Source organism: Pleurodeles waltl, chromosome 12, assembly GCF_031143425.1.
Source record: "Pleurodeles waltl isolate 20211129_DDA chromosome 12, aPleWal1.hap1.20221129, whole genome shotgun sequence".
In the NCBI taxonomy this organism is placed as follows: Eukaryota; Metazoa; Chordata; class Amphibia; order Caudata; family Salamandridae; genus Pleurodeles; species Pleurodeles waltl.
Genome location: NC_090451.1, coordinates 61,675,343 through 61,701,804, shown reverse-complemented (window position 1 = coordinate 61,701,804; position 26,462 = coordinate 61,675,343). Strand labels below are relative to the sequence as shown.

The window sequence follows — 26,462 nt, the reverse complement described above, 5'->3', positions numbered from 1 at the left end:
CATGTCTGGTGGTCATGCCGAAGATTTGCTATACACCTGAAGATTGTCTTGGCAGCTAGAAACAACGTCATGGATGAGATTCTCAGTAAGTGAGGACCCAAAGCAGATAATACTGGAGCGTAAACCAGAGACCTGTGATGGAATAATGCTGAGACCATGAGTGGAATCTGACCTTTCAATTGCTGGTCACTGCTCACAGGATAATAGCCTAATGTTGGTTCGTTGCTTCATATGTGGTTCTAATAAGTATGTAACAAGTTAAACTATGTTACTATTGAGAGATAATATGCCCTCCGAGCTCCAGGCAGCAGAGACTATTTAATTAGGCTGTGATTAATATACAGAAGACACTAACAAAATGCCTACCATTCCAACATATCCTTTAACAAAAAAAAAATGTAATGGACCCAAACAGGGAGGCGTGGCAAGAGAGTGGGCGTGATATAGGTGGAGTGTGTGGGGGTTCAGACTGTCAGAATACGATGTAGCAAAAGAAACAAAATATATAAAACTGAAATAGTTGAACAGAATGACTGTAAAGAATTTTTGTTTTAAATAAAAAGTAAAAAAAAAAACCTGCAAGTAGAAAGCAAAAAACACAATTGTTTGCTATAGACAGTGCAGTTATTGGATAATGAATTTAATGTGTGATTATTCAGTGTACTTTTGATATGTACAATAGTCCCTTATGCTTTGTGATGCATGCATTTCAAAGGAGGCGAACGATACACCAAACTGTCAACAGAATAAGGTGAGAGAAAAATACTGCTCTTGATGGAGCCAAAGCCCACTCAGTATATATTTCTAAGAAGTGGTACCAATTGGTCATACGGCAACTACGTAGTCAAGCGGAACTAATAATTACGCTCTATCCCAGATTCAAAGGAATGGAATAACACTGTTAACTCAACCACAAGAATACCGATTTGTATTGTTTGTCTAACTATAAGGCACAAATCATGCACATGATTGTGATTTGAAAGTAAAATGTGTTAATTTGACCTCAAATGGTTGATTGGCCTTTGTAGGATTGCACTCTCTTTGGGAGCGGGGGAAAGGGAATGAATTTGGGGAATGGGATGGGCAGGGAACTTAAAGTGTCCAAAGAACTTGTTTGCCAATCATGCAATGTTGATAATCATTTACTAAAGTAGCGAAATAATCACACGGAGGTGGTTCCAGAAAAAGAATTCACCCATTTAAAATTCCCAAAGAGGTGTTTATTTACATGCATAGCAAAAACTACTAGAATGATTCACAGTAAAGTTGGCAGAAAGGCAGGTTTAACTTGAAATCGAACTGAAGAATCAAGTGTGTCAAGTAGGGCTAAGGCTGTAACTGGGGCCAGTGTTCTTGTAGGTAAATCCTGTAAGTCCCTAAGTATGCAGCGTCAAACCCAAACGTATATTTCACAAATTATTGATTACAAAGTTGTAAGGCGATGCCTCTTTTTGCATGTTCACCCCAGCATTTTTTGACTGATGCTGCTAGTTTTTCAACTGAGAGTGCACTGAGGACTGCTACCCACATCTCCGTGCTAGTGTTATGGCCCCATGCAAAATTTATGTCGAATTGGATACACCCAATTGGCAAAGCCTGACTTATAAGAACCTAGTATATGGTCACAGGGTGCCCAGGGCATGTAAAGCAGAGTGTCCACTCAGGGCTGCAGCACTATTTGTGGCACCCTTTGTGTAACAAGACATTAAATGGCTCCCAGCCTGCCTCAGCAGACTGGAAGGACAGTCTTTTTGCTATCAGTTCGACTTTGCCATTTAAACTAATGGCAAAGCCACTCCGCCCCTCAATATTATATTCAAGTCTTCCCCAAGGAAGGCCTAGAGAGCCCTATGGCAGGGCGCTGTATTTTAAGTGAGACATGTATATTTCGATATGTCTCAACAGCAACAGTTCCAAGTTGTCGTTTTGCTGTGGGTAAAGTTGGCAGCCCCACAGGGTTACCAGGTTCCCAGGTACCATCCCCACCTGGCTACCTTTTGACTGGGACTACCAAACTGGGTCATGTGAGGTATCAGATTAATCCTGACATTAAGTGCGATCTGATGCTCTGGTCGAAATTAATGGCACTATTACTACTTGGACACTTTTAGAAAGGTGACTGCTTTGTGCTCTGCTCATCCAGTGACCTCACAAAGAAACACACATACCAAGAGCTTGCTGACCGCCTGAGGAGACATGTTAATGACTCCCAGGCTCAAGGACAAAGGCAGTACCACAGTAGTGAGGTGTCAACTCCTCTGCTAGGATGGCCACTCAGGTGATTAGCCTGGAGGAGTGCTTTAAAGTGGAAGCTGCCTTTGATGGGCCACCTGGCCAAACACCCCTGAGCAGGATGCCTTTTGTCTTTGTAGCGAGTATGAAGACAGGCACAGATGCAGAAAACTCACCCCAAAACCATTTCCACTGTGGGCGTGTTGTCCCCACATAGCCACATCTAAAAGGTGGGCTACCTTGCTGTTCATGACTGAGGAAGGGTCTTGCAATCTTGAAGAGGGCAAGAATGTGGTATTCTGGGATAGCCAGATGCCACACATCACAGGAACTTCATCACTAGGAAGGAGGGGGACCCAGTAGTTCATTGGCTAGTGACCGCCTGCCCCCCTCAGGGCATTTTCCTGGGATAAATATAGCACCCCTGGCTTGCTGACCCTCAGTCCATGCTGGACCTGGAAAGAGAAGGAGAACACACAGTACTCATTAGAAGCGCACATAAAGAGGCTGCGACTTGGAGTGACTGCACCTGCTGCACTTTGGGATAGTGAAGGTTGGACCATGTTCTGCATGCCTAGCTCAGAGAAATGCTGATTCCCAGTTGGCTGTAACTCTTGCAAAAACAGCATTGGAGAAATTCAAGCTGAAGGAGCCCAAGTCGCACCTCTAGTAGCCGCCGCTGAAGCCTTGCCGCTACCGGACACCAGGCACCCAAAAGGACAATTCGGAGATAGTGAAAGGGTGCATCCGTGTCTGCTGGCCCCGCGAGTGTTGGTTGTGAACAGATTTGTCACCCGAAAGAGACACCAGCCTCCACCAAGAATTTACACCAAGACTGCTGTGTTGAAAAAGTGCAAGGTCTGAACCAACAGCCCTTAGACCCCTGCACAGAGGATTTTGTGTGACCCCAAAATCTGTGGACATAGTTTCCCTCATTTACCCGTGGATCGAGGACTCAACCAGACCTCGCTCACATGGACCGCACAGCTTTTGGAGCATCCTTGAGCCTGCATCCCTCAGCATCAGGATCACTCTGTTATGGTCTATAGCGGTCATCCTGTAAAGTTTGGATCTTGCTCTAAAAACTCTCTGGTGGCCAGGGAATTGCCCAAAGTATCCTTTCTGGTGCCCTGGACCTCTGTACAGCCACACTTGGTTGCCCAACTCGGCCCAGAGTTGCTGAACTAACTTTTCAAAAGTATTTAAAGTTTTTGTTGACCAATGATTGCTTGCGGTTGATGCTAAAAAAAAATCTTATTTTAAAAATCCATATCCCTAGAACCCTCCAGTCGATTTTGATGATTAAGGTCTCATGCAGTGTGACTTTCATAGTCCGTTGTTTGGTATTGCTAAATGCTTTACACATTGTTCCTTTGCTAAGCCTTACTGCTCGCAGCCACAGCTACCCAGGGTTGAGCTTAAGATTGCGTCAACGTACCTGACTGGACCCAAGATGGTATTTGTGGGTGTACTGCACGGTAGGGCTACCTAGCCATAACATATAGTACACTACAAATTTTCACAAACTTCAATGCACAATTGGCAGGGTCAAATTTTATTTACGTATCCTCCTTTTGCTTTACTGACTCCTCAAAATGTAACCTTGATCAATGTGTACCATAATTCTCCCTCATCACTTGCAGGAGGGTATAGTGTGTGCAGTTCACCACCCCATTTCCGTCTGATCACTGAATTACTGTGACGTGAAGAAGAACCTCTGCCAGAACTTGGAGCTCTGCTGTTCTTCAGCACCGGCGGCAGCCTTTGGTGCCCTGGATCTCTGGAGCAGGGAGAGAAGCAACCCTGTCCTAAATTAATGGAAAAAAGATAATGTTTACCTACCCACTATTGAGAAATCCCCAAGCGACACATGTTAAAATGCAAGCTGCCACAACAGTACGGGTTAAGCAAGATTTCAGATGTGTACCTGTAGCTGCTACGTTTAAACTCAAAATTTAGATGTATCCACAAATATTTTTGTACACCACTCTACATACAATGGGGGGACACCAGGGCCGGTATAGGATTAATAGATGAGGCTAAGGGTGGAGGTGAAATACATTTTGCTTGCAGACAGCGGGAACTGAAGGATCCACTTGTTTCTCAATGCTGAACAATCTTCAACGTATCTGTTCCAGGTTAGGAAGGCATCCATATACAGGGCTCTGGCAGAGGCCTTTTTGCCTCATGATTTTGATTTCTTGGAAGCTTGAATAACTAGCAGGTAATCCGGGCTGGTTCCAGAAGTTCTTGCCCACTTTTATCTTGGAAAGGTGAGTTGATTCAACTTGTGCCTTTATTTTAAAATGTGTGGGTGCTGTGGATCAACTTATATCGGGTGCTTGAGGATACAGGTTGCCGGTGGAGGAGTCAAAGACAGTTTTTTACTTCTCCATCAAGCAGTCTTGACCTCCCCCTGGAAGCATGATATGCCACTCCTCATTTACCATCCATTTGCATACTGATATGGATTTGTTCCTATATCTCATGAACATCTATTGGCCTACATTCAGTCATATTGATGAGGACCACTGTTCCATATGAGAAGTAAAGGCTGTACTGACTTCTGCGGCTTATTGGAACACTTTTAGGGGCTTTATGATCCTCAGTAAAAGCAGGAGTACAGGGGAATAGGTCAGAAATCCCAGAGAAGGATGAAGAGGAAAGGCTTCTCCAGAGACCTGGGGAGCACCCAGGAGTAGGTGGTTTTCACTGAGGAGAAAGGATGGGGAAGTAAGAATTTACACAAGGGAACACAATACTTGTAAATCCAAGGCCTGACACCCTGTTTTAATGGCCCCACACCATTCAAACTATTGTGTGGGGGTTGGGAGCGATTAGGAAAGAGGGTACCTCCTGGTTACTTTAGATTCACACAATATCTCTCAAAGATTTTCCAGAAAACCTTTCTTGACATTCTGGGACTGTGAGCGTTGTCTCATACCATGTGTAAAGAAAGAAAGAAGATGGAAGGCTCTCTAGTCTTGTTGCTTTTTGTTGTCCCCTAGGGAACAGCATTTTTATTATTGTGAGTCTTGAAGACTGAAGTCGATGAGTTAACCACAGGAATGGTAATTTCTGGCATCGCCCGCCTGCTCGCACCCCCCTTTGCTCCTCTCTTTCTTAGCGCCCTTGCTAGTGGATGAGTCTTTCCAATTCTAAGGCCGACCTAGAATCCCAACATTCCAAACAAAGGCCCTGACATTCTACATAAATGAGAGATTCCTGGAATACTAAAAGGCTCTAGGAAAGCATTTAGGCCAAACAGGTCCCACAGCAAGATAGAGTGATGTCCAACCTGAAACTCACTATCGAAGTGGTCCTTTATCTTAGTTGCCCAACGTTCCCAAAGGTTGTTCCAGTTTCCAAAGTACTTGTGTTTTTTAATACTGTGCTACATTGTGGTTTTCTGCTTCACATAACATTGTTGCAATAACTACTCACCTTCCGGAGAATTAGAACCTCTAAATCCTTCATGTTTTGCACTAAAGGCCCAAGACCAAAATGGCATAATAGGAAAATGTGTTCATTGCCGGACCATCAACAAGCAGTGTAGGTCAGCAGTGTACACCTTATCATTAAATACACATAAATACCTTGCTCTTCAAGCTGCCTTGAAAGCATATTTCTGTATTGAATTTTATAAATAAGACCTTACCTGAGATAAAACAGGACTATATGTTTCAACGCCACTCTAGTTTGATACTTCTACATACTACTTTTTTAAATGCATGAAGATACGATCAATCTTTCTGAATAAAGATTTGATGTCCTTACAGCCTGTTTGCCACTATAAATTAAAACAGTACCATGGTGTGTCTTTAGAGCCTTGTCTAACATTGGAGCGTCCATCTTTTGAAGTTGCTGTCTTTGTTAAAGATATCATTGTGAGAAGCAGGAAATAGAGTCTGACAAGATCTTTGTCAGGAGGAACAAGAACTTTAGATGTGCATAAAGACTGACAAACCTAGCAAATCACTGCTGCTCAAAATGAAGATAGAGGTGGCCCGGCTTTTCAAACCAACACATCATGAAATTAACAGGGAGCAACTTTGCAGTATCATGTAATATTCATTCCTTAAATGAAACATGCACTTCATATCAGTAGCAATAACATCTATATATGTGTTTGAAATACCAAATACACTGTTCTCTTTCTTCTACAAGTGGAAAAAAGTATTAACACCGATTGTATTTTAGAAAACTGGGGGGGGGGGGGTAGGGGGGGGTGGAGAATGGAAGACGTGTTTGAATGCATAAAAAAAATGAAACGTAGAAACCCTAAATATGTCTTTCATGGCCAAAAAGCTTTCTACAGCCTAGAGGGTGTCCACCCACAAACAAAAGCTACATCCAACAGGCATATTGTCTGATTTTTTTGTGCTCTGCAACTGAAAAAGAAAAGGGGTGGTTATCAATACCTGAATCCCCTACCAAATAGGCAGTAGTGCGAAAAGCAATCAAGTCAAAGGAAATTAAATAAACATTGGAAAGCCAATAGTTTTCACCTACGTGAGAGCTAATGGCTTTGACAAGTTATTTTCACCATGTTGTTCAGCAGCGTGGCTGCTGTTCACCACGTCTAAAAGTTAGTGGAGTGGCGTACAGTGAAATAGAGTGGAGTGGAGTAAAATGGAGAAAAGTGGAGAGGCGTAGGATAGAGTGGAGTGGCATAGAGTGGCAAAGAAAACAGTGGCTTAGAGTACAGTGCTGTACAGTCAAGTGTCATAGACCAGAGTGGCCTGGAGTGGCATAGAGTAGAGTGACACTGAGTGGGGTGGAGTAGAGTGGTATAGAGTGGAGTAGCGTAGAGAAGAGCGGAGTGGCCTAGAGTGGCATGGTCTTGAGTAGTGTGGCGTAGAGCAGCATGGCGCATGGTAAAGTGGGGCACAGTGGCACTGTGTGGAGTGGCGTACTGTAGTGTGGTGTGGCACAGAGAGGACTGGAGTAGAGTGGCATAAAGTGGAGTAGCATAGAGGGGCATTGTGTAGAGTAGTGTGGAGTTGCATAGAGTGGCGTACAGCAGCGCTGAGTGAATTGGCCTGGAGTGGCGTAAGGCTATATTGGTGTAGAGAGGAGCAGCACAGAGTAGAGTGGAATGGCACCGAGTAGTAGAGTTGTTGATGTAAGTAACTAAAGCGTCAATATAGATAGCAGATGGGGTAAAAGTAACAAATAAGAAGCTATATGCCTGTGTTAAAGGTAGGAAAGTACACTGCATGCCTATAAAATAAAAAAATGAAATAGTGCGTTGCTAAAAGACGAGGAAGAACAAGGACAAGGGAGAACACATGTATTTGGTGTATTCTCCAGGGAGGAGCTAACACAAGAAAGGAAAGGAAACCTAAAGGATCTAAGCAATCAAAAGACTGAAAATTAGAGTGATAACGAAAATAACTGCTGTATGCTGTGGGCAGGTGGTAAGCCCACTGAATTGCTAACAAAGCGTCTTGCAGCACAGTATATGCTGAAAAATAAGTTTTTCTCACAATGTAGTTTGCACTATGGCTACAAGGATCTATCAAAAAGCGGTAGTGCTAGAGGAGGGAGTAAAGTCAAGTGCAGAAGCTTTGTTTCACTGGTAAAAGATTAAGTGCTGGTGCCCAAATGTTTTGCTCAGAAGCCTGTGGCCAGTGCAACTGAATGTCAGCAGTACCGAATACTCAGGCGACATAGTCTTGATTCCTTCTTGTACCTCGTTATTCCATCACCAGACACGCCCTACCCCTTTATCTCACTCTTGAAGATTCTTTATCATCACTTTCTTGCTTTCTCCTCCTCCTTCTTCTTCTTTCATCCCTTTCTTGCTTTCTCCTCCTCCTTCTTTCCTCCTTTTGTGTTTTCCCTCTTGTTCTGCTAAAAAGTCTGATGAGAAAAAATGAGTGTCGGTGGACCTCATCTGCAACCACTGGAGCAAATTAAGCACTGTGCAAAAGATATCATTTTAAGTTGGCTTTTTTCTGGCTCAATGTCATTTAGACTGTGATATGGTCATGCTCAGATCTGTGGAACTTCTGAAGGCTGCTAACTTTTTATTGGTCATTCTTCTACAGTCTCTGACGTTGAGCAGATAGAAGAATCAAGGACTACTGACAAGCTGAGAGTGGGGGGCAAAGAAGCAGGGAATGGATAGCATGCAGTAGAAAGATTTAATTCAAGCATTCCCACAATGGTATGTGGGTACAAGGCACTGGCATAAACACCAGAGGACCAGAAAAATGGCAGCAAGTGGTACTTTACAGAAACCAGTACCCCTTCTATGATCAGAGGACTTGAACATGACACAAGTAAACAGACAAGGGGATGCTGCAGTCACAGTGTTAAAACAGCTTCAACCCTCTGTATTGGCACTTGACTTGGACCCTTTGTCACCAACAAGTCTTCACTTTGTAAATGTCTAACACTAATAGTGTTCAATTACTTTAAAACAGGCTCTTTCAGCTTTTTCATGTTAATAAAGGCAAGTAAGCAGTGTTGTCACCTGCTACCATTTTTAAATTAAACAACCTGGATGTGATTTACAATGGACTGAGCTAGCTTCTCCGCGTAACCACAACACACACAGCTGCCGACCCCACTGGGCTGCAGACTCACAGGTTTCTGAAACCCTCCTGTAAGAGAACTACATAAAACCTTGATGAAAGAGCAGTTTACAAAGCAACCAGGTAATCCTCCAGACATTACATATAGTGCTCCACACAGACCAGTTTTGAAGTTGTATTTAAGGAAGTCCAAAAGATCATTAAAAATAAATGAAATCCCTTCTGTCCATGTGATGACGACCACTGCCTACAGTCAGCACTGTTTGATATCCGTAGAACTGATGATTGGCAGCTGACACTGGCAGAAACAGCAGCCAAGTGAGTAACATTAATTAAAAAAACAGTTGCTGTGCTAAAAAATCAGTGGTCCTCAACGTGTGCAGTCCCAATGTTCTCATCTCCATGTGCAAGAAGGAACACTGGGGTGACCTTTCTCAAATAGGAGTATGAAGTCACTTGCTATCAGTGGACCCCTCATGTAATGATCCATGGCACGCATTCTTTATTACAGGGCATCACGCAGTCAGTCACTCATCATTCAATAAGTCTTTTACAGATGGGCCTGTAGGCATTATTGCGATACAGCTTCCATGACACTGGAGCCATGAACCTTCTTTTGAGTGGTGCTCCTTCCTGTTAATGGTCCACCTCAACAAATATCAGCTAAGAGTCATGCTCTCATCCTCCTCCCCGTGTTCCTCTTCCTTGGTCTGCTCCCCTTCTCCATCTGCGCTCTCAATCATCATTTGGTTCCGGTCACCAATCTGAACATTATTTGCATGCTGAATCTGAATAACTGGGTGCTGGGCCCCAGAGACATATTGTGTCCCTTGGGTTCCACTAGGGAGCGTCTGGGACGCAGTCGGGACAGAGCCGTACAGAAAATGTGGATTGACCGGAGGAGGCATATTATACATTGGACCAGCCCCCCCCGGATAAAATGGAAACCAAACATCTGTTGGGGGTACAGTGCCAGGAACCCACTGCATTTGCTGAAGTGGAGGCTGGCCATGCGAAAATGGTGGAAAAGATACGGGGGCTCCACCCGGAACATTGGGCCACATGAAAGTCCTGGACTGGCTAAGCAACATTTTCTGTTGTTCTGTAATCAAATCCTTATTGGCGTCCTGCATTTTTTGCATTTGCTTTGCTTCTAATCTGAGTGACTCCATTTTCTCCCTTGTAGCCCTAATTTCTTCTTCTCGTCTCCAGATAGTTTTCTGTTTTTCAATTCGACCTGGTGTGAACGTCTTCTTCACTTTGTTAGAAAATGTTGGTGAGCTCTCATCCAGGGGATTCAATGTGCTCAAAGAAAAGGGCATGCTATTCTTCTGCAGCCTGCCTGTATGTGGCAGGAATGGGATAACTGTGTTGTACTTGTGTTTGCTTTCAATAGCGTTCATCAGAACAGCGTTTGTTTGAAAATCAGCCCAACGGGAAGTCCAGCGATTTGTCAGTAGGAGGATAGTGAATGCAGAGTTATTAATTGCTTCTTCGAGGCAGGTTAGACTGCAACTACCAGGATGTGCAAAACCATCACAGAAGGTTGTCCCATTTTTAACTCCCAAACCTTCCAAGGTGCCTTGAACTCTGTAGGCAATTTCATCATCCTCCTGGACATGCAAAATTACAAAACTGAAAAACCCATCCTCAGTGCTCTCCGACTCAGTTGAAGGAGGACTGACATATGAGGATGGGGGTCTCTTGACCTCAGGTTGTTCTTGGGGGCTTGTGTCTACTATTGGCAGGCTGGGCATAGATGGTGCTGACAGGTTGCTGCCCGTTTCTTTTACAGGAGATGCGCGTTCCATGGCCACTGTAGAGGGACATGAGGTCACCGGTTTAGTATCATTAAGAGACGATAACGCAGATGTCTTTTCTGGGCATTGGACCGAGACCCTTTCCATCTCAGATACCAGCGGTCTGGTACCAGTCATGTCTGTACATTCCACAGGATAGCGCTCAATGATTGGCTCCTTAAATACTTGTGGACCTGAGCCAGAACCCGTCGTTTCTGTATCTTTAACAGGATGGGTAACCAACATACCTTTGTTGTCGTCGACGTCCCCTGTTACATCTCCGCCTCCTTCTCCTTTCTGCTGTACAAAAAATGAGTGTGTAGTGTCATTAAGAAGTTTACTTGGAGTTCTCAGTTGGTGGTCACGGTGACTTCTACCAGATATAAATAATCTTGTAGGTGACTGGCTAATTTCCAAATTACTATTCAAGGATTCTGCACTGTTGAAGGCAGACAGAGAACCGGAAACTGTGCAAGGATACTTTTTCGCTACGTTAATTGGAATGCAAGGGCTCATGACCCTAGGAGATGTTGAGCTTGGAGAAAGCCCTAGTCCGGATATTAATGTGTGAGGCTGATCTGGATCAAGCCAGATATTCTCTTTTTGCAGCAATCTGTATACCTGTTCAACAGTCTGCAGAAGCTCTGGGTCTTGTGGTGACGGTGGGACTTGACTGCCTCTGCATTGTAATCTCTCATTTTGTACTTTATTAGCAATGAGTCGGGCAGCTTTGATGTTCTGAATGGACTTCAGTAATTCCAGAGCCTGTGCTGGCTGTCCTAAACATATGAGGATGATGGCTTCCAGCAGTTTCCGGCTATCTGTGGATGGCCCTTGTTGCAGCCTAAACCGGAGTTCAAGAAGCCTGTCTTGCGGGAATCCAGCTAAGCCGCGACAGATATCATCCAGGCTTAGGAGCGACTCAAAGCACTCTGCCATTTCATGAGAAAGTGACTTCTGCTGGCTCCGGGGCTCAGCGTGAAGTTTGTCATTCCAACTCTGCCCATTTGTTAACACATAATCAGACGTGGGCTACCCCGGCATCTCCAGCTGTATCGTGGACGGATTCTCCACTGTATCTAAGACAGAAGCACTGAAAGAGAGAGAAACATTACGAGTTAGAACTTAAACAAAACTCATTTCTGAGAAGCAGAATGTTTGATAAAACTAGGTTGCTTTACACGCATTAGCAAAGCCGGCAGGTCTGACCTTGGCAAGCTAGGGCGATTGTTACATTTAAGAAAAAAAAAATGATTGCAATGCCACAAAAATAAACAAGCGTTGGCAAAAACTACAGGTCTTGCCTTAGGAACCCACTGGTTTTGCTGATGCCTTTTAATGATGCGGTACAACAGCAGGGAAATGTATTATGTAGCATAGCTAAAAGATATGGCCTTTAATGGCGGCTGCATCATTTTGTAGGTGCCCACATGCGTTGCCAGAATGTGAGCACCTACAAAATTTAGCAGGCACCATTTGTTTTTTATTTTAGAGATCCAAGAAGAACTGGTAATTTTTTAACAAACAGAAATTGGTTAGTGAAAATTAGCTTTTTTTAAGGCAGGGTGGCAATAGCAATTAACTGCCTGACCTTCCAATAAAAAAGGAGAATGAGAAAAAACAGCATATAGTGGAGAGAGCACAACAGAGGCCGTGAGGGTAGTAGGCAAAAGAGAGGGAGAGCAAAATGGAGTGCAAGGTGGGGTCAGAAGCATTCGAAGGAGGGAGCTGAGAAACACATGCACACTCTTACAGCACTTAACCAAAAATAACAAAGCAGTTCCTTCAAAGTGAACAGTGGAAGGATGCAAGTCAGCCAAGCCAAATGAAGGTGAAGAGTCTATGATCCTGGGGAGGCAGAAACACAAAAAGAGCAAGGCAAGCTGTTGAAAAAGAAGCAAGCAAAGGAGAGTGGCAATGAAGCCAACCAATGGTAAGGAATGTGCAGGCTCTAAGCGAGAGGTCTTCAAACTGGGGGGCCTCAAGTGATCCCAGGGGGGCATCAGCCTATGTCCAAAAGAAGCATTATACAGATAACAGGCCTTTGTTTTAAGCAGACGCATATTATTGCATTTTCTTAAAAAGGTTACAGTACCTAATTGCAATGTTTAAATAGGTCTAGACATATTTAAACATTGCCATCTTTATAAACTAATTGTGTAAAATTCTGAGGGGGCAGCAATGTTTTATGTTTTTCAACTGCGGGGCACAGCATTAAAAAGTTTGGAGACCACTGCTCTAATCCCACTCAGTTCACAATACATCTTGTGCAAGCAGAGCGCTTAGGTTGCCTGTTAGGTCCTCCTAAAAATAAGGGGAACAGCCACATGCTTACAATATTTTTTTTTTAATTAAATTCTGTCACACATTTTATAGAACAATATAGGTGCATCCCAGCAGGCAGGTGTACTTGCAAAAGGTTTAGAAATCCTTTTATTTTTAATGCATATCACAGGAAAATGAGATTTTTAATGTCAGCAAAGACAAATATACTATTGGTGTTGAATTAGTAGAACCTGAAGACATTGTTTTAACACACAAGGATTACTAACAAAAACGATAAAGAACGAAAAGAAAAAGCACTGGAGAAAGTAAAGTACAGGTCCATAAATAAGCCCTTGCACAGTTCACTTCTTTTTAGACAGATGTGCTCAGTGGCGAAAATCCCATCTATTACACTGAAAGAGAGCCACTGTTTGCAGTGGGCTGACCCACTGCTCCATGCTGCCACGTTATGGCTTGTGGAAACTAAATGTGGATTACAGTTGAAGATGCCAAAGGAAGAAGAGACTCGCCCAAAAACCCTTCTGGGAATCAATTTACCTGGTGGCATTATCTGAAACAAATCTCAACTCTATTTATCTTTCATGAACTATTTGGCACTTCAACCACATCTAAACAGTACGTAACGTTTTGAACAGTCACAGAATTTTTGACAGAGGCATGAAACTTTCTAGGAAATCAGCGACATACCCAGGCAAATAGTGGCCTAGAAGTTAATTTGGAGAAAGGCATTTCACCACTAGTGCTGAAATGTACCCCTCAAGACCTGCATCTTCTCTTAACGCAAAGCCTTTATCTGGGGAAAGTACTAGCGGTATTTGTAAAGAGGGCTCGCTGTGGGACTTGGTGACTTTCCCCTGCCCATTCAAGGACAAAACCTTGTCCTACTGACATCCCCTGAAAGCCAAGCCCATGTAGGTGAAACCGTGCCCAGAGTAAACATGTTTCTATTACCATTCACACTCTGATTTACAGAATATCATGTAAGGGTAGTTACTACTTTAAGTTTCTTTTTGTAGCTGGAAGTTTAGATTTTTTGACTCAAACCTGGATTATAGGCCACGCTGTCTACTTGGAATCATGGTTTCGCTGTGTTATCAGGCAACCAGAAACGACAACTTCCAAGGCGCAATGTAATGTTGAATCTGTATTCCCAATGGCTATCAGAGCCAGGAAATGGTAGCATGGCATCTAAGCCAGGGCTTGAGGTCCAAGGACCTACCTCTAGCTGGAAGCCTGTGTGTTCTCGATTGGCATGTCAAAGGCTTGTAAACCTGGAGCCAGTGTTTGAAAGCATCGCTCACAGTGCGCTATGGCTTTGCATAGTAGCCAAGAGTGAAGGGGAATGCTGCATACTCTGTTACAGCAGTTTCTTGAAAAGTGTACTCCTAAGGCAGATCCAGAAAAGAGTGTGCTTTGTTCGTAGAGTAGTCGTTTCTGCCGCCTGTGCTGGCTGTGGTTTCCTTCCCTGTGCATTGTGCAGGAAGCTTCAGGGAAATGTGTGCCTTCTGCTTGATGCACTTCTAGGTCTAGGGAATGTACTGCTTGCTGCCCCTTAAAATCTACTTTGCTGATGCATACTCGGTTACTTTTTTCTTGAACATCTACACTCCAGGTGTTGAAACCGACTTAGGTGTTTCTGGTGTTTTCCAAGCCCTCAGAGTAACCATGATACTCGTTCCCTAAAGAGTCTTCTAATGAGGGGTATGCAAAATTCACCTAATATGCTTTTGTACAATCACTCAAAAATCGGCACAAATTACTCGAAATTAAAAAAACAGCATTATTGCTACATTTTGGATGCGAGGATGCATACTGCACTAAAAATAACTGAAAAACATACATGCCAAGAACAAGAGAAATTCGCGTTGTGGTCACTCGAGTTGTTCTCTTGCTCCTGTGCTAAGAATTTACCATGAAAGAGGCATAATTGCACGAATTGGTGCAAAAGCGTACTTTTAAGAAATTTGCGAAACAAGCATAACGTGAAAGTCCCGAAATCATACTGGGGTAACTGTAATGTTGCCCCTTTAACGTTTCTTCTCGTGCACCCTTTTATTCTTTAGATATGATGTTACATTACATGCGTTTAGCAAGCATCCTCGATTCCCTGTGGGTTTCCTGTTAAGTACTGACCTAGTTCCTGAACCAGTTCTGTTTAGTTTTCAGGCTTACGTCACTTTAATATTAATCTCTCGGTTCCTCGATGCACTGAGCTACTTAGGCGGGCGCCTTGCTTCTTCACTATTGTGCTAACATCTTTTTATGTCACCACTTGGGTTCGTCAGAGCGGTCCGGATCTAGTGAAGACATGTTAAGATGCGGAAAAGGACCCAGGGAAAGATTTAACAGACATAGACTATTGCATAGTTTGTGGCACAAGTGGACAGTCTCAACAACACTAGGTTTAAAATGTTCCAATACACCTACAAGCAGAGCTTTCAAAAGACCATTGATTTAACATAAATTCGAGAGGGAAGATTCAACGCGATGCCCAGGATGTAGACATGAGGGAGCTGACTAAATACACGTCCTTTGGGACTACCAGGTTGTGAGTAAATGTCCGGGGTAGGGACCTGATGATTATCTAGCACACATACCAGGCAGACAAATACTGTATACAACCAAGGATTCCCTCTTCGTACTCATGCCATTTAAGACTGGTTAGACAGCTACAGACAGACTGATGGAGCAGGTCGCCTTTCTTGCTAAAGTAAAGTTCAAAGCAACATGGAGGTCTCCAAACAGCCCAACATACGAGAGCTGGATAAAAGGCTTACATCTAGTTCAGAAATTGGCCCATATTTTGGGAGCTAAGTCCAGTCCCACAATTTTGCAACCCAGCAATGTTCGCAAACTAGCAGATGTGCAATGTGCATTCAGTCAACCAGAAATGAGGCAGGATAGACAAACAGTGCCAGTTATTTCAAATTCCCGCATGTGCAAATAGCGCTTTTGTGCAATTTTCATTCTCAGTTTGGTTCCTGTTGCAAATCGAGAAAGCAAAGTTCTACGTACTGTGCATACACCATAATGAGGTTTTGAGTGCAAATGGGAGTTGAGGCCCAGTCGTGATCAGGACCTGAAGCAATTAAGCAAAGACAAACTAGTAGCAAAGCTTAAGATCCAAGGGGCCATATGACACCGGCTCCCAAACTAGAGAACATCAGCCAAGACCTCCCTGGAGACATTCTCTTACCCTTATTCACCAGCATCAATGCCTGCTGTACTCAAGGCATCTTTCCTAAGGCTTTCAACACAGTCTAGATCACCCAGCTCCTGAAGAAACCGACACAAGCCTCTGAAAACACTGTCAACTACTGGCCCATCAGTCACCTACCCTTCATTGGGAAGATCATTGAAAAAGCAGTTTATGCACAAATTTAAGCTCATACCAACTCCACACATCTCCTGCATTACTATTGATCTGGTTTTTGACTACCTAACTTGTAAATCAAAGTCACCCTCCTGACCACAGATTAAGACAAACTGTCTCCTGATATTATTTGACTTCTCTGGTGCATTCAAAACTATCTACCCCATCATCCTTGTCAACACTCTGAAACCGTGGGGGGATTCCAGGAAAACACCCTTCAGCGGCTCTCCCCCTACCAATCCATCCAACCCCAATAAATTCACATCAGCACCTCCAGATCCAAAAAGATGCAGATTACCTACGGAATTCCCTAAGGTGTCACCTTGTCCCCCATTCTCTTCGACCTCTACCTGCAGCCATATTGGAACTCCACTCACTGGAAACAGAATAAACATTCAACACTACACCAATGAAACACAACTACGTTAGGAAGTCTCCTCTGTTTCAGACACGTAATCTGTCATACAGTGATTCCACCTCATTTACTGAAGGATGTCCCAAAACTATTTGAATATTACGCCCGCCAAAGCCGAATTGTTGCTTTCCAATAAAACCAAAACAACCTTTTGCAACTCTCTCTATTAAAGAAAGAGAAATCATTCCTCCAAGAAAGCAACTTCAGAACTGCCAGTCAAGCCAGGGTGCTTTTGCATTTAGAAGGTGGCAGTGCTCTGCTCAGTCCCCTTGACTCCATACTAGCCCCCTCCCATTAAGGGCATTCTACATGCAGCATCATACCTCCTGCAGACCAGCACGATCTTCAAAACCACTTGCATGAACAAAGTCATCACAACGGCACCTCTGTATACTTGTCTAAAAAACTCGTCATCTCTGGCGTCACTCTTTACTCCCGCAGCCAGGACACCTACAGACATGAGAAAAATAAGTGTAAAACTGAAAAGAACAAGGCAACAGATCTTCCTCATTTATGTACTCAAGGACTGGAATGTCATCCACTAGCCCAGTACTGCTCCAATTTAGGAAAGAGCTCAAGACCCACCTATTTAAAGAAAACGACATAACGCAGTAACTGCCGCTTTCACTATAAGAAACCAGCTACTTCTCCAACCACAAGTAGACAGTGTTGCTACCTTGTGTGTTGTGCAGCACTCTGCTGCCTTTTGGCTGGGTTCACACCATATAAATACCACGTATCGAAATACAAAAGGTTGAAATAAACTGATCAAGGCCTCATCACATACTGCCAAACCTTAACCATGGGCATTAACTGTCACATCTAAGACACAGAATGCATACCTGGTTCACGGGAACAAAGAGTTGTGAAGGAATGTAATATATACCAATGCAAGCTCTTGTTTAGAATGTACAGTGAAAACAATAATCCTTTAAATATTCTACAGTGTCCATGCTTATGCTACACTTTGTAGTAAGTGATTTACAGCAGGACCACACATAACTGCCCTTCAGTGATATTGGGGTGCTCACACGGATGATCCATTCTGTTTCAATGTGAATGTTGGCACTCCAATACAAAGGTGCTTATGAAAAAAAACTTGCCCCTCCTAACAGCTGCTCAGTTTCCCATACTCTGGTCAAGATGCAGTGGTACTAGTCCTCCATCTATGTAGTATCATTTGCATGGTACTATTTGTGTAACCAATGTGAATGTTAACCCTGTGCACACCATCTTCCACGGAGTCTGGAATGCAATGCCACAGAATAAAAGCTGTTGTTACACGCTTATCACTTAATGCAACTTGGCAACTTCTATAAGACAAATCTACTTTTCCTATCTGTACTACACGCATCTAATTATAAAAGTTTATGGAGTAGATTGCTTAGTGCAAGGACAGTTCCCCAGAGATGTTTCTCAATCCTACACTTTCACACCGGGCACAATACCTACACAGTATTATCAGAGTACTAGTGGGGGAAAAAAATGACGCCTGACATTGAGGCACACACCATTACACAATTAAGGGCCATACCCTAAGCCACTGTAATAGCAAACGTGCTGACCAAGACATTACACACTAAATACAGACACTGTAGAACATGGCCTTAGGTGGCCACTGGCTACAGTATGGAACACAGCAGCACATTATAACTGGAGACACATGATTACAAGACCTTTGGAGCTAAAATACTGAGCAGCACTACATTAACAATCTTATATAACTAATGGCAGGGGGAACATAGTACGTGAACCTTAGTGACACTATGGAAGAGAGAATGGCGGTTCTCAGAGGTTTACTGTATAGAGAATTGGGATTTTATTAAAACAAGGAGGCTAGCATTATGCATTAACCTTTTATTCACCACTTCTGTGAAGCTCCTTTAAAGATTTATAGAACCAAATGAAGTCACAATAACAAAGAACCATAACAGCACATATAACTCCATAACAACAGTCCTCTTCCTCTTTTGTTTTCTTGAAATCTTCAACCTCCTTCTTCACCGTCTTCAAATTTTCTTCGCTTGAAGCAAAAGCCTTCTATTTCCTCATATGTCTAGAAGAAAATAAAAATAACTTATATACGAACTCAACATAAAAGTGCTAACCCAAAGCCCAAAAACGTTAACACTTTCCATTTTATTTTACTATTTTCTAATATTCCAATAATAGTGAATCCTTAAAATCTCCTATGGATGGGAGCGGAGGGATAATGCTAGCCTCCTCGTCTTTAATAAAATCCCGATTCTCTATACAGTTAACCTCTGAGTCGCCATTTTATCTCAAGACAGGAGGCTAGCCTTATGCATGTTTAAAGCTTAAACTTCTAAAAATGCTACATGTTCAATTGGCTTGAAATAGAACATCCTAAACATCTCCTCACTGGACCAATCAGCTGCCCTCATAATTTCTTCTATCCTTCCACCTCTCAAGAAGGCTTTCGAGGCCATAGCTCCCCTTACAGAATGAGCTGTAAACATTTTCAATTTAATACCAGCCTCATACATCACATTATTCACCCATCTAGCAACTGTACTTGTTTGTAGATACCACTCTGTCTGGTCTTACATATGAAATCAAAGGCTGATTTGTTCCTTCCGATCTAAACTCACTCATCCTATTCTCATACTCTTTTACACACCTTACTACGAACAAATCCGGATGTTCATCAAACCTTGGATAAAATATATTTTCTGACATTGGTTTTGTTCTATTTCTCACCTCAAATAAAACTCCCTGCGGTTAATAAAATCTACTTGTTAACTCTAGAGTTTTACATCAGAAACCCTACTAAAAGAAATCATACACAATAAAGTTGCAATTTTCCATGTTAACTGTTTATTCGTCAAATATTTATTCGATGGCCATTTTCTAAACAAATCAAATATCAACCTAACATCCCATGAAGTAGTATATTTATTCTTCGGAGGTCTTTTCAATCTCATCCCTTTCATAATTCTACATATTAATGTATTCCTCCCTGTAGAAGAACCATCAACCAAACGATGTCCTGAAGCAATTGCTTATCTGTAACAATTTATTGTCCTATAACCTAAACCCTTCTTGAACAATTCTGCTAAGAAATTAGCTATTATAAATTCAGCTGCTTCCACTGGATCCAAACTCCTCTCAGTGTACCAACATACCCATACCTTCCATGCATTCCTATACCTTCTCTTTGTTCCTGGAAGGAACAAGGCTAACTCGGAAGCCTCTCCAGATAGTTCTCTGAAACGTTCATCTCTCCTGAAATCTTCCAAACTAGAAGGTTGCGTATCCCTAATTATACCAAAGGATGTTCTTGATCGTTGACGTCCTTCAAAAGATCCTTGCATGCTTCTATTAAAATTGGACCCTCTGCTGCCAGTTCCATAACTGAAGGAAACCACACCTGAGTTGTCCAAAATGGAGTCACTAACACCAATTGACGTTTCTGTCTCCTCACCTGCATAACTACACTCTGAATCATACAGCAAGGAGGAAAAGCATAAACTACAAACTTGCTCCAATCCAGACTGAATGCATCCACTGCTTGCGCCCCCGGATCTGGACGCCAACTCATTTAATTATCTAACTGATTTGTTAACCGAGGAGCAAAGAGATCTCTCTAGTGCCCCCCGGATCCTCTCTATCTCTTGAAAAACTTAAGGCCTGATCTTCCATTCACTGTAATCCCATATATAGCAGGAACCCCAGTCTGCTCTTGTATTCACTTTCCCTGGTAAATATTGTGCTGTTACCTGTATTTTTGGTTCCATGCAAAACTTCCAAAAATAATTCGCCATTTCCGACAGTCTCTGTGACCTGCTACAACCTAACTTGTTTATGTAGGTTACCGCAGAAATGTTGTCCATTTTCAGAAGGATTGAACATCCTCTCAATTGATCCCCGACACTGCGAATTGCCAACTCTCCCGCTTTCAGTTCCAAACAATTTATGTGAGTCTCTTTGATGTTCCATTTTCTTCCCATCAAGTGGACTCTCATTACTGCACCCCAACCTAATGTATTTGCATCTGTTTCCAGAACAAAATCTGGTGTTGAACCAAATATCGCTCTTCCATTCCATGCTTGCAGATTTTCCATCCACCATTCCAATTCTCTCACTGCTTCCTCTGACACCTGTATTGCATCCCCATACCATAAACCTTGTCCTAATGCAAGATGCTTGACATTTTGGAGTGCTCTGTAATTCAATGTTCCTGGGAAAATTGCCTGAATTAAAGATGAAAGTAAATCAATTGTCCTTGCCAATTCCCTCAAAGTAATCTTTTTGTTCCTCAAATCATTCCTTATCTCCCTTTGTATTAGAGAAATCTTTCTTTCTGGCAACTGTAACCAAGCTTTCTCTGTATCTATCACAAACCCCAAAAATTCCATCTTTTGAGACGGTGTTAGAAGTGAATTCTCCCGATTATAAAACCTAAATTGTTTAAAATACTGAACCTCATCCTCAAATGATGCTATAGTAAAGAACTTTCCTGACTCATAATTAAAATGTCATCCAAATAGATAATCGATCTCACTCTCCTTTCTCTCAAAAAACCTACTACTGATCTCATCACCTTTGTAAAACACCAAGGTGCCGTAGACAGACCAAAGGGAAGACAAGTGAATTGGAACCGTTGTTCTTCATACCTGAAGTGTAAAAAGTTCTGACTCTGTCTTCTCATGGGAATCATAAAACATGCATCCTTCAGATCTATTTTCCCTAACCTATCCTGTTCCTGAAGAATATCCCTCAGAAGATGTATGCATTCCATTTTGAAATGTCTGTACACCACATACTTGTTTAAACTTCTCAAATTTATCACTATCCTCCAAGCTTTGTCCTTTTTTCCACACAAAGTACTTACACTCTCTTTTTCTCTAATTTTTACAATTGCACCTTTTTCCAACATACCATAAATTTCCTTTCTCACAACCTCTCTTACCTCCTTTTAAAAAAACGTATTTCTCTGGGTTCTAAATCCTGATGCGGAGTCTCCTGAAACTCCATTATGTATCCTTTCACTGTCTCTAGAACTCAACCATCTTGTGTTATTTTCCTCTAATTGGCTACAAACATGTTTAATCTTCCTGAAACTCCTCCCAGGAAAGAACCAATTCCAATCCTCATACTCACCCTGTCCTGGTTGTGATCCTGTGCTGGAAATTTGGCTGCGTCCACGACCTGTTATGCCTCTACCACATCTTCCTTTTTGTGTGTAGAACTAATTTGATGTAAAACTTCCCCGATAGGAACCTCGACCAAATCCGCTCGGGCCCCTGCAGAAAGTTCGGCTGAAAGATTGGCCCCTTCTTCCGGCCCTACCACATAAATTTCCATCTCCAAACACTTTCCTTATTGATTAATGTGCCTTATCTAAGGTTGTAAAAGTATGTACATACTTTCTTAAAACCTTTATCATTCCTTTTCCAAAAGGAAGACTTTTTGTCTCCTCAGATGTTTCTTTCCTTGCTAATTCTCCCAATTTTGGGATTATCCTTAACAATATAGCCCGTCTTCTCTCAACAATGAGCCCTGCGCTCGCATTTCTGAAAAAAATAAAATTGCTCTTTGGCTCCATCCCCTCAATAAATTAATATCTAGGTCTGTTCGTTTCACATAAGACTCCTCTACCATATAAAAAATTCTGGCTAATGGCCCCAATACATCTAATAGTCTATCCTCACACTGCTTTACTGATCTTTTCAAACCCTTCATTGGATCTCGGCAGAGTTTCAAGTATGTAATCAAATCCGGATCTAAGTTTAGAGTCATATAATCTTTTTCCCCAATTACTGAGAGTGAACATTCAGCCCTCATAACATTTCTCTCATTCCTCTCCAAAGGTTTCCTTTTTTTTTTGCCTTATGTACTCTGCAACATGACGCATAGGCCACCATTCCGCACTACGCAGATGCTTCACATCAGATGGCTCAAATAGAGCATGACGCAAAGGATCCTTCACTTCCTTTCTCTGTTCTCAGTTTTATTTAGTATATTAAACTCATCCATTTCATTATCATTATTCATATCCAGAACATATTTATCAAACTCATCTGAATAATCCTTATCATCCCAGCCTGATTTCCCAGCCATTTCCTTTGCAGGGTTGTCCTGCCTTTCCATTGGGTCGCTTAGGACACCTGAAACCAACTTATTTTTCAATTCCGGACATTCCCCTTCATATTCTTCTTCTAGTAAATGCTTTCTCTTATTTAAACATATACCGTCTGGCCCTCTCTTCTCTGTTTCCTCCTCGTCTGAAAGAGACCAGTATTGATCCTCCTCAACTATCCTACCTTTCTTATTATATTCCTTCAAAAAAATGTTTAATGTTGTTTTAACTATCTCACTAACTTTCTTTGCAATTAATTTCCTTATCTCCTCTTCCTGTGTATCCTTTTCTGATACATCCATTTCTTATGTCATTTTTAAATTTAAATTCCTTCAATAAAACGTTATAAATTATCCTATTTCCTTTATTCCTAATCTCTTTCAAAATTCCCTATTGTCTACTTTTTTTTGGTCAAAATTAAAAATGTGTTTGTTCCTCCCAACGGCCTTTCAGATATGCTTCCAGGCTGTTGCCGAGCAACGAATGCAATGTGATGCGCTAGCGTCACCCGTCGATGAAATGAGCTCTATTTCCCTATAAAAATAGGCTCAAACAGTCTACTGTTTATACATGCCCATACGCACTGAATAAGAGTACCGCACGGTCTAGACTGCCGGAGAGCGCAGCACGCTCCAGCCTTTCGTTGCCGCTCGCGTGCTGCACCTCACCGAGCTGCTACGAACGAGGCACGCTGTTAAGAACTGTTACAATTATTACCCTCACATCAATTAAGGTAATCCAATTACTTTTTGAAATTCTTTAAAACTTTTATCCTTAAATTTCCCTTACAACTATACCTATCAAAAACCTGCTACATTCTCGATACCCCACTACAATAAAACGACCTAATTGAATTATAAAGCACTACACCCACCCAAAAATTGGGTATAAAAACTATTAAACCTTCTGAAACTAACAATTAACATTCAATTATAACACAATTCAAATACTTTAAAATATATAGAGATAAAATAGTAGTATACTTATCTGCACAGAAGCAGCAGACAAAAGAGGAAGAGGACTGTTGTTATGGAATTATATGTGCTGTTATAGTTCTTTGTTACTGTGACTTCATTTAGCTCTATAAGTCTTTAAAGAGCTGCACAGAAGTGGTGAATAAAAGGTTAATGCATAATGCTAGCCTCCTGTCTTGACATAAAATTATAAGACCCTATTGACACTGACTAGTACTGCACCAAAGGTAACACCGTAGAACTCACTCACTGGTGGCAAAGTTGCGGGGCACAACACTGACATTCTCTGGGTCAGAGAATTATACGTTTACCCCTGTGTTAATTATATGACCACTGGTGATACTTTGGGACAGAACTTTAAATCACCACTGACAACAATGCACCGCTGCATTATTTGTCGACATCCAGAATCTTTTCCATGGGTCAGTGCTGTAAATGGAAATATAAAAGTGCTGGTACTCTCCATTTAGAGTACCTTTTTGTTCCTGAGAAGTGCTGGTACTCATCTGTTGTAATGTACTGCAACAGTGCTGAGAAGTGCAGGTACTCTCCCCTGCAAATGAAAGAAGAGAAGGTAATCAGTACTGGGCAGTATCTGCCCATTTAAAGCACTGCGTGGAGGGGGTTGTGAAAAGTGAGGAATCTCCCTTCTACCGTACTCAATTCTAACGCACTTTCATGTTGTTAAAGCTTTGCTTTTCCTTTATTTTCATTTTTCCAATTTGAACCTAACTATCCCATAGTACTTTTAAAAAACACCTCAGTGATTATAATTATTCATACAACGTGGGACACAGCATTACATGATCACTGTTCATTTCAGAATCAATTGTGACATAGTGAGAGCTTGCATTATATGGTTGTTGTTCACAATGCAACACACCATCATACGATCAAAGATGACGCTTAATGAGGGGAGTTGACATTGCTGCACACGATTATAGATCAGTGACACCACTGGTGGGCGGGACACTACATCTTCAACTGCCACACATTATGTGTCAACCACTGTGGACCACAACATAACACACATAGTATGCACACTGTGGGACTCTGCATGCGTGTCTCAAGTAAGCCGAGAGTGATGGGACTGACGTCCACATACCCTCATGTATGAAAATTAAAGCAGCACTTGCCCCACTCTGACTTTCCAAATTATTTCTCAGGTGCATTCATTTCAACGGCGACTGCAAGCTGGACAAGCTTGTGGCTGTCACAGGACGAGCCCTATGCCATCCGTGTCACTCACCCTCATGGAGAGCACCACCCTATTTCACTCATATTCACTCCTGTCAGAATTTCTCCATTTATTTCAAAGAAGCCACCCTCGTGCTACGCCTAGATCACCCTTCAAAACACCGTTAATTCTGTATTTACTTCACTTGGGTCACCCTGGCTCTTACACACCTGGCGTCACTCTCAGTGTATTTATATAGCGCTTACTACGCCTTCTTCAGGGCTTCCTCGTTGATAAGTGCTTTGGTGGGGGGTCCCCGAGTAACGTCACGGCAGCTGTACGAAATAGGTAGTGGCCCTTGGAGTGGCCCCGGTGACATCCACGCCCGCGGACACTCACCTGCCACGGGTCCCCGCGCCCAGGGGCCGCTGGAGAAACGCTCTCTGCAGTCCACTTCCTGCTTCTCTGTGGCCACGCCTTCCCTGACGTCATTGCGTCACTCGCCCAACCAAAAGCTGTGGTGCCGCCGTCAGGTGGATCGCTGGGAGTTGTAGTCCGCACCCTTGCAGTAGCTGGTTTCCGACCAGAGTCGTGCGAGGGAGGAGAGCTCGAGAAGTAGCTCGGATGTCACAGTCAGCGAAAGGGCGGTTCACCGGGTGTGGTAGTGTGTAAGCCGCGGTCCGCAGCCTGCCCCCGCACTCTGGCAGTGGAGTGTGTGACTAATGACTGGGATTGCAGGTCATTTGGCTTACACGCACGCTCTAGCTCTTGTTTGCTGTGGAAGCTGTTGCTAGTCTTGTTTCAGTGACAAGTTGCAGGGTGTGCCCCTATCTGTGTTTGGGGGTTAACATATCAACAGACCTGCCTGTCAATCATACACTAAATAGAGTTAAATAGTTTTAAGCAAGGGATCCTCAAATATATTTCTCTCTCGCTCTCTGTAATATATAATATATATATACACACACACACACACACACACACTTGAGGATGAAGATTCCAAGGATTCCCGTTAAATTGTAAAGTGTGTTAAACAGTAGTGGCCACTGCAAATCTGAAGTGGGGGGGGGGGCAGGGGGAATTTGGAGGTTCAGGAGATTAGGAATGTAATATATTTTAAAAAACGTACCTATCCTGTCACTGGCTGCCTCCCTCCTCTACATTCCTGCTTCTGATGGTTTACCAGCAATCCCCGGGACACCAGTACAGGCTCACCACACAATCCTGGGGCTGCTCTCATGCTATACCTAGAATGAGAGCAGCACCAGGAATGGTTTGAGTGACTTGATCTGCCGCTCAGGCAGTGCATGGGAGTCTGTGCTGTTTCTCCAACACATCCTAAGATGGCCGACCAAACTGATATGCACACTTTTAAGTGCACTCCACATGTCCTCCCCCCTCCAATGGCCCGGCCTGCCCCTCCCTGCACATGTTGGCTCAGCCAGCAGCTGAAAAATAAAATGTTAGTAAAATATTGTTTTATTTTTCAGCTGCTGGCTCTGAGTCAGTGGGGTGATACTCCTCCGCCATTGCAGAGGTGCCACCTCTGGTGTTAAATATT

General features: G+C 42.7%; 1 protein-coding gene across 9 annotated transcripts; it reads right to left on the bottom strand.

The window, feature by feature from the left end:
* Positions 1-1,198: 1,198 nt before the first annotated feature.
* TICAM1 (TIR domain containing adaptor molecule 1) lies at positions 1,199-25,489 on the bottom strand. Of its 9 annotated transcripts, none has more exons than XM_069216559.1 (4): positions 25,132-25,389; positions 24,200-24,277; positions 16,971-17,097; positions 1,199-11,666 (listed from the first exon to the last, which is right to left on the bottom strand). In XM_069216559.1, exon 4 carries the CDS (start codon positions 11,510-11,512, stop codon positions 9,434-9,436), a length of 2,079 nt encoding a protein of 692 aa, XP_069072660.1. In that variant the 5' UTR covers positions 11,513-11,666; positions 16,971-17,097; positions 24,200-24,277; positions 25,132-25,389; the 3' UTR covers positions 1,199-9,433. The 9 variants fall into 9 exon arrangements, 8 of the variants coding, with proteins under 8 accessions (XP_069072660.1, XP_069072663.1, XP_069072666.1 ...); XM_069216562.1 differs by having other exon boundaries at positions 25,301-25,381; XM_069216565.1 differs by lacking the exon at positions 24,200-24,277 and having other exon boundaries at positions 25,301-25,396.
* Between the last annotated feature and the right edge of the window lie 973 nt (positions 25,490-26,462).

Excerpts from the sequence above, each read along its gene's own strand:
- TICAM1 (XM_069216565.1), bottom strand. The coding sequence starts at position 11,512 with ATGGCAGAGTGCTTTGAGTCGCTCCTAAGCCTGGATGATATCTGTCGC.